A 15,037-nucleotide genomic window follows, 5' to 3' on the forward strand; every position below is an offset into this window, starting at 1 on the left:
TCATAAATCCAAAACCTCAATCATGTCTTTTTTTTTATGATAAGCTATCACTTGACTTATTCTACCTATTTGTGAAATTCTCACTCTCTTACCTTAAGTATCTATCTATTACTTATTTCAATTCACCTCCTCATTCTACATTGGTCATAGATTTGAGGGCTACCATTTGTTATTCCATATAGTAACTTTATCAATCTACATTGTTAATATTAGAATCATCTTAGAAATTTTCATTCCTTTCTTAAAATTGTTGTCTCTTTATACTTAATATTACATCAACTCATTCTAATAATATAATTATTCTCCTTCGAGTTTTGATTTCAATTTGTGTATATTATTGAAAAATTGTATTAGTGTTCTCTCAAATTGATCAAGTTCCTTATCATTCTTCCCCTCATTTCAAGCAACACATATCGTATTTAACCCATTAAGTTATATCATTACCACTATAACAATCATACATATACTTAATCATTAACTATGCCTATCTCTCGAACATTCATGGTATAACGAGATGAGGCTGGGTGGGCGATGAGCACCAGTGGCTGCATCCAACCCTAGGGTTTTGGCGGAAACCTGCAGGCGGCAGGACTGCCGAACCTGGTACTTGCGGCATATTCTGGTGAGGCAGAGCGTAGGAGACACATCCATAAGGAACAGGACAAATGATCCCCCCTCAGGGGGAGGGCCAGGAGCCTCCCCCATCTCCGGGTAATAGATCACGGCATACGGCTGACAGGGAGAATGAAAATGGGACCAGAGCAGCACAATGGATACTAGACAGCAAAAGGGAAAGGACATCGATACAGAGGAAAGAAATAAAGCAAGTTCCTCAACTTGCAAACCTGTAGCAACCCATAGACCACGGGTGTACTTCCCAAGTGAACGCATCAATGCCAGGATACAGTACATGCGAGATCATGCGCTGATCAGCAAGTTTATAGGGATTTGGCCAACAGAAAGAGCACTGAGAAGTTGGATCAGCACCAAATGGCATCCAAAGGGAGATATAACTCTGCACTTGGGAGCCAAGGGCTTCTTCACTGCAGTGTTTAACTGCCTGGAAGACCGAACCAAGATTTTGGAGGGAGGTCCGTATTTTTTCAACTTAGCAGGTCTATTTCTCAAAGGTTGGGTCGAAAGATTCAACCCAGATAAGGAGGATCTGAGCTGTGCGCCAGTGTGGATATGGCTTTACTCACTGCCATGGGAATATTGGGAGGAAAAGTCTCTACAGGAAATCGGGAATGCTATAGGTGAATTTGTAAGGGTAGCAGAGGAAACAAAGCTATGCAAACATACTTCATATGCTCGGATCTGTGTATACATGGATCTCAAGCAACCGCTGCCAGACACGGTAAGTTTCTTTCATGAAGACTCGGAGTGGGTTCAAGTCATAGACTATGAACAGGTGCCATTTAGATGCAGGAAATGCCATGATATAGGGCATCTCTATAGAGACTGTCCTCAAAATAAGATACCCTCTTATCAAGATAATCCTGACAATCATACCCCAGATGGATTCACCAAGGTAGTTAACAGAAGGAGAGGAAATAAGAAAGCCACAAGCAATCCCAAAGTAAATCCTGCCAACAAGGCAATGCCTACAACAAGCAACAGATTTGAAGCCCTGAACAAGACCGATGAGCAGGATCCGGAAAAGGAACAGGAGAAGGACAAAACGGTCCATCAAAAACAGCCAAGCGAAACATCAGAGCAAGGAGGACAGAAAACCACAAGTCAAGTGCACCTGATCTCTCAGGCCAAAACCGTGCCAGGGAAAACTCAAGGAATGGATGTTGAGTACTCGCAGCCAAACGAAAAAGTCTCAAACGAGCCTGAGGATATTTTTCAATCGCCCCAAGTCATGGAAGAAGATCCGGAGCCCTTAGATATAGGGGAGCTGGACATATTAGGCTTGGAACATGCTTGCCGCACAAGGAACTTTGAAAAAATCCCGGAAACGCAAGTGGACAACCTAGTAGAGGTGCTAAACAGGGCACAGAAGAAATACTCTCTAGGAGTCCAGATCGGCAGTCCATGGGATGGAAAATTTATCACCAAGGATAGCAAGAAGAGGGGAAGGAAAACAACCCTAGAAAGAACAATCAAGATAGGAGAAATACTGGTGGAGTCAGGGAGGTATGCCAAACTGACCAAGTACTTCAACGCAAACCCCCACCCTTCTCAATGAAGTTAATATCATGGAATATCAGAGGGCTCAACAGCCCAAGGAAAGGCAGAATATTAAAAAATATGCTGATGCAAGAAAAACCTAGCATTCTCTTTTTGCAGGAGACGAAGTGTAGCTCTACAATTTTGGAAAGAATAGCAGCGAAGGCTTGGCCAGGAGGGCTAGTCACAGCTGTGGATGCTCAAGGAGCCTCGGGAGGCCTAGCAATTCTTTGGGATGCCCGGATCATCCATCTCAACAACATTCAAGCTAACAAAAGTTTCATCCAAGCCACATTCCATCTCTCAGGTACGAATACCCATGGACTGATAACTAATGTTTACTTCCCTCAGGATACCGCTCAAAAAGACCACATCCTGAATACACTGTCAGATCTCAACAAAGATAGACCGTTCCCTCTATGGATATCTGGAGGGGATTACAACATGATCGCCAACATGGAGGAAAAGAAAGGGGGCAGAAGTAACACAAACAATGATGACAACCTTCTAAAGAACTTCATCAACAGCAACTGGTTAATAGACATTCCAACAAGCAACGGTATCTTCACATGGACAAATAAGAGAGTAGGAGCGCAACAAATTGCTTCGCGTCTTGACAGATTCCTAATCTCAGATAATGCAACACACATCGGAGGGGAATTCACAGCTTCCATTCTCCCTTTCTCCGGATCGGATCATTGGCCTATCGAGCTCCAATGGAACAGGCCAGGTAACAATCTCAGACGCCCTTTTCGTTTTGAAGAATTTTGGTTCTCCCATCCAGAATTTGAAGAGCTAGTTAGATCAAGCTGGCTCAACTTCAATCCGATCGAAGGTACAAGAATGTCCAGGTTCCAGCAAAAGCTCAAGCATCTAAAAAGGGCCATCAAACAATGGAACCACAAAACATTTGGTAACATCTTTGCCGACCAGGCCATGCTCAATGCAGAAATGAAGAAAATCCAGCAATCCATTATCAATGAGGGGCGAACAGAGGAGCTCACCAAACAGGAACAAGCCATAGAATCCAAAATTTTAGAAAGAGACAAGCAGGAAGAAACTTTATGGAGGCAGAAATCCAGAATTAGATGGCTAAAAAGTGGAGAAAAAAACACAAATTTTTTTCATAAAACCACTGTACAGCGGAGAATGATAAACCACATCACTCACATTAAAAATGAGCAGGGGGAGAAGATTGAAACCCATGATGGCATTGAGGGGGAATTTATTAATTACTTCAGAAAAGCCCACCAGGAGCCTGACTTCAACAGAATTCCAGCTATCAATCAACTTTTACAGAACATACCCAAGGTCATAACGGAGGAGCACAACAGTTTGCTTATCAAACCTATCAGTATGCAGGAAGTTGAAGAGGTCGTGCAACAAATGAAGGAGGGGAAAGCGCCAGGTCCGGATGGCTTTACATCCAATTTTTTTCACAAATTCTGGGATTTGATAAAAAATGAAGTCTGGCAGGTTGTGGAGGAATCCAGAGCGCTCAGATGGATGTATCCTGGATTAAATGCTACTTTCATAGCCCTAGTACCTAAAGGAGAAGATTCCAACACTCCTGACAAATACAGGCCCATAGCTCTTTGCAATATGATATACAAAATCATCTCAAAAGTCATTGCTACCAGGCTTAAACCGATCCTCCCGCTCATCATCTCGCCTGAGCAGTCGGGCTATGTAGAAGGGCGTCAAATAACGGATGGAATCATTCTCACGCATGAGATAATTCATTCCCTAAAGCTAACCAAGAAGCCAGGTATGTTTCTTAAACTAGATCTATCTAAAGCCTTTGATAGCCTCAGTTGGGTCTACATACAAAAAATTCTAATCGCTTTTGGCTTCGCTCACTCTTGGGTTAGATGGATTTACAATCTAATTTCCTCAGCTTTCTTCTCTGTGTTAATCAATGGCACCCCTTCAGCCACCTACCGTCCTTCCAGAGGAATTAGGCAGGGTGATCCCTTATCTCCCTTTCTATTTGTAATTATGGCTGAGGGTTTGGGTAGAAGCATCACGGCTGCTAGGCATGATAGGCGGCTAAAAGGGCTCTCATTTAACAATTCCCCTGTCTACTCCCACCAGCAATTTGTAGATGATAATATGCTTTTTGGTCATCCATCGGTTCAGGAAGCTCGCCTTCTAAAATCCATTCTATCCACTTTCTCTGACGCTTCTGGCGCCCTTATCAATCGAGTCAAATCCCAAATTTTTTTCTTCAACACTCCTGTTTCTACCCAGAGAGCTATCGAGCGTATTCTGGGCTTCACCTGTGCCTCACTGCCATCCAAGTATCTCGGTGCCCCTCTTATGGCCTCAGCTCTTAAACATTCCTCCTGGAAGCAGTTGTTAGAAAAATTAGAAGCTCGTCTGTTCCTATGGACTAATCGAGCTCTGAATATGGCAAGTAGAATAGTTCTCATCAAAGCAGTTCTTCACTCCATGCCTCTGTATCTTTTCTCCATTCTAGCTGCCCCCAAGTGGGTCCTCAAAGAAATCAAGAATCTCCAGCGTAATTTTTTGTGGGGGGGCTCAGGACAAAATCGAAAATGGGCTCTACTCAAATGGGATAAGGTTTGTCTTCCCAAGTACGCAGGAGGCATAGGCCTTAGAGACCCTGAGCATAGCAACAAAGCGATGGGAGCTAAAATCTGGTGGAGGTGGCTTGCCCATCCTAATACTCCATGGGCTTCCCTTTGGACAGCTAAGTATGCAAGTAATTATCCCATGGAAGAAAGACTGCGTATGACAGAGACAAGCTCGGGATCCGCAATCTGGAATTCAGCCATCCAACACAGATATCTCATCCAAGAGCACTGCTTCTGGGAGATAAAAAATGGGAACACTGCTCGTTTCTGGGAAGATTCATGGCAGCAGTTGCCAAAAATCAAAGACATTCTCCAGGAACTTCCAGCGGATGAGAGAGAGATACATCAATTGGCCAAAGTCAACCTTTTCTGGACTACAGCTACTGCTCAAGAACATCGGCAGTGGAAAAATGTAAATCAGCTCCTACCGCATAGTTCAGTCCAGACTCAACATCTCCTCGAAACAGAATTACAAAAGAGGCAAATAAGAGTCTCAGAAGAACCAGACATTTTAAGATGGGGTTATGGAGAGAAAGGAACTTTCACAACTAAGGAGGCTTACAATTTAATCATTCAAGGGCAGCTGAACAAAGACAACTTATGGGAAAAAGTGTGGCATAAGTCTAACTGGCCGAAAGTTTCCACATTTTTATGGCTTCTCTGTCATAACAAAATCCTAACGTGGGATAATCTCAGAAAACGGAGCTTCTCTGGACCATCCATATGTCACATGTGTAGACAGGAGGAAGAAACAACCCTTCATCTTATGCAAAATTTCCTAATTGGAAGGAAATTATGGGAGAAGATTGCTTTCCGCTGTCAAATAGAAGGAAGAGTGCAAGGAGACCTCAAAGGAACCATATGCAAGGGGAGCCAAACCCCATTTCAAAGTAATCTTCTCAACGCGTTGTGGAAACTCATTCCAGGCTTATTGATGTGGAATATATGGAAAGAGCGCAATCGAAGAATATTCAAAGATCAAACGATGCCGTTGGAAAAAATTTGGAACAATTTCCATCAAAACATTATGGAGACTCTTTCAATCAAAGATTGGCATTCTGAAGACTTTCCCACTCTTCCTCAGGAAAAAACTGTTTGGGACAATTGGAAACTGCGGATAAACCAAAAATCAACCATTGGCAGGAACCCCAACAAACACAGTCAAGAAGCAAGCTATTGGAATCCACCTCCTGTTGACATGATCCAGCTCAACTTTGATGGGGCATCTAAAGGAAACCCAGGAAAAGCAGGCTATGGAGGAGTCTTCAGAGATCATAATGGCAACCCTTTATGCATCTACATGGGCTGGATAGGTTGGGACACTAACAACTCAGCAGAATTGGAAGGTCTATGGCGAGGTCTTAAACTTGCACACGGAAAAAACTTCTTTCCCCTCATCATAGAAGGAGACTCGCAGATCATAATCAGAATGACTACAAAGCTTCAACACGGCTCTCCAATTCACAAGGTAAGCAGCAACTGGAGAATGGCCCAGAGGCTCGAACTAATAGATCACTGGCTTTCTCAGCACCAAGCAATCACTTTCAAGCATACCAGAAGAGAAGGGAATAAGCTAGCTGACCTTCTAGCCAACCTCGGAGTGGAGGCTAAAGAAAACCACTTTGAAGGTACCATAGAAAGCTTAGCTTCCAGGGACCAAATGGCCAAACTGCAGGAAATTGTCTCTCAGGACAAGTCTCTGATAGAGAAACTGCACCCGGATGCGGGTGTTTATTCAAGTCATTAAATATGCAGCACGCCACGACACCATCGACGCTGACGGATGGCAGGCATGTGTACTCGGAGGTCCGGGATGGTGGTTATCAGTTAATGTTCAGGGCAGGTGACTGCACTTTGGATCAGGCCCGAGGAGAATTTGCATTCAAGGCGAGCATGGCAGCTCTGTCCTCGATGCGAACCAGGTTAATGGCTGAGCATCATACTCCCGCGGTGGTAAATGTCTCTGTTCTTTATATTGTGCAATCTATGCCAATTCATGGCCAAAGCTCCTCTGTCGATGCTTGTGATATGAGCAGGGATCCTCTCGCCTCCAGTGTTCTCAGGCTCGAATGGCTTTTCGGGTCTCTGGCTTTGAGCACCATGCCGCGCAGTAGGGGAGTTCCGAGAAGAGGGGGTCGGTCTGGCATAAGAGCCAGCCCTGCTCATGCGGATTTGCAGCCTGTAGCCCCAATTGCATCTGTTCCCCCCTCTTCCCCGAGTTCGGATCAGGAGAGACTTGTCCCGCAAGGCACTTATCAATCCTTCCGTCTCAAGTTCCCGAGCCGGCTTATCAGACCAGAGGTGATGGTCAATTTCACTGTGTATATTTCTGAGGAGGAGCCCTGCACCCCCAGTTCGACTTCCCCTGCTTCCACAAGCGCTCAGGAAAGTGGAATTCTCCTGGGGGATATGAATGGATTGGTCTACAAAGCTGATTGTCTCGAAGAAGCCCCGGTTCAGGAAGCCCCGGTTCACGAAGCCCCGGTTCAGGAAGACCCTCCGCCATCCAATCCTGCTATGGAAAAGGAAACGACCAGCGACCACTCTCAGCATGGCTTTGGCTGCCTTCACCTGGTCACTAACTCTCGTGGAGAGCCGATTCTAGATGAGGAAGGGTATGTCACTTGGCTAGCCTCACCAAGTCCGGAGAAAGAGGAGCAACAAAAGACGCCCAGCCATGCGGTCTAATCTTCAACGGGTGCATATATCAAGCTTTTTTGTACTTGTGTCGGTGATTATGCAGCTATTTCATCTTGTTTGTTTCAGTCTAATGTCTCAGTCTATTTCTTCCTGTCTGTCTCAGTCTATTACAGTCATCCTTCTCTATACTAGAGTCAGTTATGTTAACTGGTTTTGTCTAGTTATGATCCCTGGTGGTTATGGTAATTGCAGTCTAAGTCCAGTTAGTCAGAATGTCAGGATAAATCAGAACTATGGGGTGTTTTTTGTAAATCAGTTTGAACGGGTAGACAGTATGGTCCAGGTTTTATTGTATGAGGACTGGCCTCGGCCTCCTCGGAAGGTCTGAAATCCATGTACATATTTTTACTTCTTTAATATAGAACTAGTCTTTACTTAGAAAAAAAAAAACTATGCCTATCTCTCACACTAGTTAATATGAAAATAAATATAAATATATATAAAATAAATCTAGATAAAAAGACTATATATGATAAATCATATTCAAATATAAAGTATAATCTCTCAATAATGCATAATTTCTATTTATATATAATCACTCTCTTTATATTGCTATAATCACTCCCTGTATTCACTCCCTTTATATCTATTAGACAAAATGATTCCTTTTAAAAATCAAAATTCCTAATACTTCAAAATATAACAAAATAGTCTTTACTTTAAATAAAAATAAAATTATTTTATTGAAAATATTCCCATTTATATCATATCATACCATGTATTACAATATAATGTTTTATTACAATATAATATTTTGAAAGCATTTAGTTACTCTATACAATGTATTCACCATATTAAAGTCAAACACTCACAATAATTAACTAAAAAGGTGAATATTGTTGCAATTTCTCTATCCTATTTTAAGCTGTTTATGAAAACTTAAAGTTTGGATTCTGGCTATTAAAAAAAAAAATTCTTAATAAAACAAGTATTTCACAATTAAATTATTCCCTGATAAACGTGTCTTTTGTAATTCCCTAATAAATTTGTTCTACTAATTTTGGCATTAAAATCAAAAACATATTATCTTAATTTTGACATTAATAATGGAATTCATAAATAAAAGGAGCATGTTATCTTATTTTACTTATGTGAATATGGCCTATTAGACAATAAATTTCTAAATATATATTATTATTATTTAGACCATTATATTTAATAAATATAAATATCCTAATAATAAATAACAACTCAAATATACACTAAATGAAACTTAATTACTATAATGAAAATACGCGACTGAATTTATTTACTTTTCGTGGTAATTTTTAAAATTACCATATATGTAGCTTTTAATAAAGTCCAAGTGCATTAATTCCTATAAAATCTCTTTCATTTCACACGTTGGCTTTAATGGTGGATTGAAATCAATTTAGCTTGAAAGATATTATATATTTTTTTTCTTTTTTCTTTTTTCTTTTTTCTTAATATAAAAAAACATAATTTTATATTAAATATCAGATATTGAGGATAACTAATGCCTTCAAAAGTTCATAATATATGAGCCCTATCAGAAATTCTAACCACATGCTCGCCGAGAGTTAGCAATGGAAAAATGGCATGTAAAGTGAAATATACAGTCCATAGTCCAAATACATAATCAGATGAAAACCAACATGATCAAGTACATGCCTGAAACAACAAAAATAGAAGATACCCTCATAACGTAATCCCTCCATCAAAACTGCTTATACAGTGCAAATAAGCAGCATTTCTTCGCCAGATGAAATTAAGAAACAAATAAAAAAGTTTAAAGACAAACACAATATCAAAAAAAGTTACAAAAATAAAAGGACGGTGGTGGAAACTTAGCCAGGGAATGGGAAGTCCTCAACATCAATGTCTTGCTAGCCCAGGGAAATAGTTAAGTGCCTTTTTCTAGTGGTGCCAATTAAGCCCTCTTCAATAATTCATCTGCAACTATGTTCTATTCCCTGTCTACATGCTTGATAGTGGAATTGTTGAGTTCCATCCATAACAATTCAATCCTCGTCAGCCATCCAAGTACTAAAGGATTTGTGATTTTTGTTGATCCCATAATATGATCAATTATAACTTTTGAATCTCCATGGATGTGAATGAGAGGAATATCCAGTAAAGTTGTGAACCATAGAAGGCCCCATAAGGCCATTACCGCAGCTTTAGTGTTAGTGCCCCTACCTCCTTGCTAGAAAGCTCTGAAAATCAGTTCCTTCGAGATGGAAAGCCAAAAACCACAACCACATATGTGTTGTTGTGTAGCCCCATCAAAAAATCCCATAGGGTATATCAGCTGAACTTCAGTCCTCTTGTGTCTAGGGGCCTTGTAGAAAATGTCATTTGTGGAATATAGAGTGTAGCAGATGATAATATTTTCAATAACCTTGTAGAAATTCTCAGTGCAATTATGGAAGATGTGGTTGTTTCTCCACTTCCAAATTTCCCAAAAAAGTATAGGTGGGATGTTCCTCCAGTTAGCCTTTTGAGATCTCCACCATTGTAGATAGTCCTCAATGCAAACATGTTGGATATATGGAAAGCCAAAATGAGAAGAGAGTCCTTTCCAGACCTAAGTAGTGAGAGGACAAGTGAGAAAGATATGGTTGTTGTTTTCAGATTCCTCTTTACAAACCGGACATATGCTAAGTCCATGCCATTGCCTCTTTTTCAAATTTTCCCATGTTAGATTTTTGTTATGGAAAACTAACCGTGTAAAGAGAATAATTTTGATGGAGATTTTGGATTTCCAAAAAACAAATAAAATGAGTTTCTCAATTAGATTTGTATCCATGGAATAGAGAGAGAGGTATATATCTGCCACACTAATGTTTTCTTTCTTCATCTTCCTTGACCAGATTAACTTGTCATGTCTTCCAGCTCGGCAAATCCCCAGTTGTTTCATCCCAACAATTATGCGCTCCCATACCAGGTCCCAATGACCAGATAAACCCAGTTCCTGAGCACACTTCCAGATAGGATAAGGACCCCTCCAAGTAGAAATGGCTTGACTCCAGAAGAAAATGCCTCTTATATTAAGGGCATCTATAAGCTGTTCTAGGATATTGTCAACATCACCATAACCCAGGACATGATCAGAGCCAATGAGAATGTTGTGGCCCGAGCCAATATTCCAAACCAGATGTTGTAGAAAGATCTTGGTGACCTTTTGGAAACTGAGCCAGATGGCAGATCCTTTTGTGGCGCCAATGGAACCTTTTCGGAACCAGTATGTAAAATCATAATTCTTTAAGTATTTTTGTCTGATGACCAGACTCCAGGTTCTAGTACCAAAGATACCTCTCCAAAGAGACTTGATAAGTAATGCTTGTCCAAAACGACGGAGATCTAGAATTCCCCACCCCCCCATGACCTTCGGCAGAGTAATCTTAGATATTTTAGTAAGGTGAAATTTCTTTTGCACATGACTCCCCCCAGATAAAATTAGCCATAACCCGATTGAGAGAGAGGATGATAGCAGTAGGAATGTGGAAAAGATGGGCCCAATATACCCCTAGTTGGTTTAACACAGCTTGGGAAAGGATAACACGCTCGCCCAGGGATAGATTCCTATATTCCCATCTAGATATTTTCCTAAAAAATCTATCAACTAGCTAGAGCCAATCAACATTCCTATAATTACATGGTTTAATATGGTATCCCAAATATTTCATACCCAGACCCATCAACTTGGCTTCAATACCAAATAGGTTTTTTATGTATACAATGGTATCCAAATCACAATCTTCATGATATAAAATAGATTTTTGTGCATTCATATAAAGACCAGAAGCATTGGAAAATTTTCTGAATATGTGAAAAAGGCATAACCAAGAAAGACGATGTAACATACCCATAATGAGCACATTGTCGACAAAGAAGCCATGTGATATGTTGATGTTATAGCCTATCTTGAGCACCTGAAATTGTTCTTGTTCCACAGCATGAGAGATGTGCAAGCTTAGGCCATCCATAGCAAGAATAAATAACAACAACGACAGTGAGCAACCCTGTCTCAGTCCTCGCCCAGCCCGGAAGAATTGTGAAGGGTATTCGTTAATGATCACAGAATAATCCACATTGATGACACACACCATAATCCAATCCACACATTTTGGTTGTAAGCTGATTTTGAAAAGGACCAGCCTGAGGTAGCCCCAGTCCAGGCTGTCGAATTCTTTTTTTAGATCAACTTGTAGGATGGCAACATTTAAATTTTTTGCATGGATTGAATGCATACATTCTTGTGCATTAGCAATGGCATCATGGATTTGTCGGCCTTGTAGAAAACCATGTTGTTGTGGGGATATATGGCGAGAAAGAGTATTTTTCAGATGACTCACAATGGTTTTTGATATGATCTTGTAGATAAGGTTGCATAGTGAAATAGGCCTGTAGTCCTCAAAGCAGATAGGAGGGTTGCACTTCGGGATGAGGGAAATAAAAGTAGACTTAATGCGATGGTGTACATTCCCAGTGAGTCTAGACTCCTCTACCATTTGTAAAAGTTCATGTTTGAAGAGATCAAAAAAGTGCGTGAACAGCTCCACAGTCCACCCATCCGGTCCCGGGCTTTTGTCGCCATTAAAATATTTAAGGACGTTGAGTAGTTCTTCCTCCGAGATGCTGCTGTACAGGGCATCATTTGAGTCCTGGTCAAACATAGTCGGGTAGTGCTCAATCCCCCAAATGAGATCTTCAACAACTATGTTTTCATTGCGCTCATAAGCCGATTTGAAATGTGTGGTGGCGGCTTTGGAGATATCCTCCTGTGACTAGATATAGGAACCCTCTGCATCATTTATCCCCCAAATAGAGTTTATACTGCACCGATGGTTTGCAAAGCGATGGAAAAAATTTTGTGTTTCTGTCCCCCTCCTTGATCCAGATAGCCCGGCTCTTCAGTCGCCAAGTTGCTTCTTCAAATTCTAAGATTCAGTTCCTTTTTACCTCAAGCTCCCGAATGTGTGATCAGGTGGCTGCAGGAAGTTTATTCGAGGCCATCAGTGGGAGGAGGGTGTCCAATTCGCTTTGAATATCCATGATCTCCCTTTTCATAGATTGTTTTTTTTTTTTTTTTTGCCAAATCTTCACAACCCCGCGAAGAGTCTCCAGTTTGTCAAGAATATGTTCCATGGGGGAGGAACTAATATTCCCCCCGTTGTTCCAAGAGTCTCTCACAAGTGTGTTGAACTCCTGGTCTTCAAGCCAGGTTCTGTTGAATTTAAAAGGCATACCCAGGTGCACCATCAACTTTTTCCAATCCAGAGTGATAGGTCTATGGTCGGACAAGAAATTACTGATAATCTTTGTCTGCACATCTCTGAGTCGATCAATCAACTGTTCATGCAATATAAAATGGTCCAATCTTTTGGCAACATACGCCACCCCTTCTCGCCCATTGTCCCAAGTAGGAGCCATTTCCTCCGGGAAAATGTCGACAAAGTTGTATGCAAGGAGGGCATCACGAAACATCCCCGCCAGAGGGTCAAGTCTTTTGGACTGTCCCCAAACTTCTTCCAGGGAAATAGTACAGTTTAGGTCACCGACAATGATAAGGGAGGCCAACTCCATAATTCCAGAGGAAAAGAGACGGTCCCAAAAGATGGCCCAGTCCCTGTAAGGAGCATAGGTGTTTAGAACATGTATGCGTCCTCCCATACCGCGAATGTGTCCATCAAGTAGAATGCCCACAAAACACCTATAAGCTTTGAAGCTAACCCAATTAGGGTCCCAGATCACCACTAAACCACCAGAGAGCCCCACAGCTTCAGTAGCAGATATATGCCATGTCAGGAGCATCTTTCTGAAATATTGTATCACCTGTGGAACTGAGTGCATGGATTCTTGTAGTAAAATGATAAAAGGACGTAGAGAGGTAAATAGACTCCTGAGGGCCCGATATTTCGAGGCAGCCCCCAAACCCTGGATGTTCAGGGATAGAATGAACGTCATGGGGATGCCATCTTGGGCTATCGTGCTCTAAGGGCTCGCGAGGGAGGGATGTCAGCAATAGGCACATTGACCAAAAATCTATCCATAGGGGAGGTATGGGGGTTAGGCCTAGGTCGTCCCCTGAAATGCCTACTTCCACGGTTTTGTTTTCACCTGAAAGTGATGTTATTGGCAGAAGTAGGGTTGATGTGGGGGGTAGGAGAGCCAACAGGTTTGTGGATGGTAAGGGTCCGCAAGTCCAGTGATTTTCTATTGAGCAGAAAATCCAGGTCACTACCAACAGAGTTTGTAGGAGAGTTCAGTGGCAAGTTGGGCAGAGTGACACTTGTCTTAGGCCCCTTACCCCGGTTTGCAAAAAGGGAGGGTGATGAAGATGGAATGTACGAAATATGGGTGGTGGAAGGAATTTCATGAGTCGGGAAAGAAGCCGGGAAGGGTGGCGGGATATCCGGATTGGGGTGGTTAGCGTCCGGGGTGGTTTTACGGGGTTGATATGCAGGGCTAGATGGGGCTTGGGAGTCTGATTTGAAAGAAGAAAAAGGGGACGAAGGTACCAGAATAGGCATAGATCCATTTAAGGAAGAGTTCTGAGTATGAGAGCGGTGAGGGAAGGAATTACGAGGAATACCTGGATGTCGTCGAGAAGAATATCCATGCCAAAAGTTTGGTGAAGGTCGACTGCCACCATCCCGACCCTTTTGAAAACCAATGAAGGGCCTGCCAAGTAATGGACCACCTGGCCGACATGGACATTGAGCCAATAGATGTCCAGTGTGGTGGCAGTGTGAGCACCGGAAGGGAACTCCCCAGAAATCTAATCTCTGTGATAGCTGAGTATCACCCCAGTATAGGTCAATGTGATCCGGAAAACCCCATGATATTCTTTTTCAATTAGGATCCAAGCCACTCATTTTTCCTATGCGCCCAAGCAGCGAGGATCAACGTAAACAAATTTGCCAATAGCATTTCCTATATCCATAAGGACTTGTTTTGTCCAAAGCTCAATTGGCAGACCTGGTAGTTTCACCCAGATGTTGAACAGGTAATTCATTGAATGATATTGATTACATTATTAAAATAGGTAGTTAGTTCACTTGAGTGTATCATATCTCCTCATTAAGCCATCGGATATGCCAAGTTTTGGAAGATTATGTGTCGAAGAACATTATGTTGTGTCCCTTCATGCCCTGCAAAGTTTCTTTTCGGTAGCAGAATTGGATTCCCTTTTGCTAAAAAACAAATAAATGCAATTTTTTAGTGACATTAGTGACCAGAGTGTCGATGCCCATAACTTTTTTCGATAGAACCATTTATGAACTATACAACAATTAAATAAAAAACAGTTCTTTACTAGTTTAATCCAGATAACTGTAGAGCCATTTTTGAAGTACACAAACTACCCAATAAAATTATTACTCTTTGTTATGACTACCATTTTACTATAGATAACCGAATAAAACAATTTAAAAACAAATCCCGTTATGTAAAGAAAATAAAATAAAAAAGAAAGTGCTCCTCAAATATTGGAAAAATAAATGATGCGACTAAAGTCCTGTAAATAAGGCGATCTCAACACGTAATCCCCCAGTTTCTTTATGTGATGTAAAATGATGAAAGTGGATGACAGAGCAAAA

The 15,037-nt window shown here is 41.4% G+C and overlaps 2 protein-coding genes across 2 annotated transcripts; one reads left to right on the forward strand and one right to left on the reverse strand.

Moving 5' to 3' along the window:
* Nucleotides 1-769: 769 nt before the first annotated feature.
* LOC149238958 (uncharacterized) lies at nucleotides 770-6,519 on the forward strand. The gene is made up of 2 exons (XM_089369710.1): nucleotides 770-2,170; nucleotides 2,296-6,519. The coding sequence occupies exons 1-2, from the start codon at nucleotides 770-772 to the stop codon at nucleotides 6,517-6,519; spliced, it is 5,625 nt and encodes a 1,874-aa protein (XP_089225836.1).
* A 5,900-nt stretch (nucleotides 6,520-12,419) lies between these two features.
* LOC149238959 (uncharacterized) lies at nucleotides 12,420-13,403 on the reverse strand. The gene has a single exon (XM_089369711.1). The coding sequence runs from the start codon at nucleotides 13,401-13,403 to the stop codon at nucleotides 12,420-12,422; it is 984 nt and encodes a 327-aa protein (XP_089225837.1).
* Between the last annotated feature and the right edge of the window lie 1,634 nt (nucleotides 13,404-15,037).

This window comes from Pinus tabuliformis, chromosome 8, assembly GCF_031772625.1.
Source record: "Pinus tabuliformis cultivar Carrire ecotype Pingquan chromosome 8, CPIR1, whole genome shotgun sequence".
Lineage (NCBI taxonomy): Eukaryota > Viridiplantae > Streptophyta > Pinopsida > Pinales > Pinaceae > Pinus > Pinus tabuliformis.

What these genes read in the sequence shown, in the direction of transcription:
- LOC149238958 (XM_089369710.1), top strand. Translation starts at nt 770, where the DNA reads ATGGATACTAGACAGCAAAAGGGAAAGGACATCGATACAGAGGAAAGA. An exon ending in AACTGACCAAGTACTTCAAC is followed by an intron (nt 2,171 to 2,295) that starts GCAAACCCCCAC and finishes CTCTTTTTGCAG; the next exon opens with GAGACGAAGTGTAGCTCTAC.
- LOC149238959 (XM_089369711.1), bottom strand. Translation starts at nt 13,403, where the DNA reads ATGACGTTCATTCTATCCCTGAACATCCAGGGTTTGGGGGCTGCCTCG.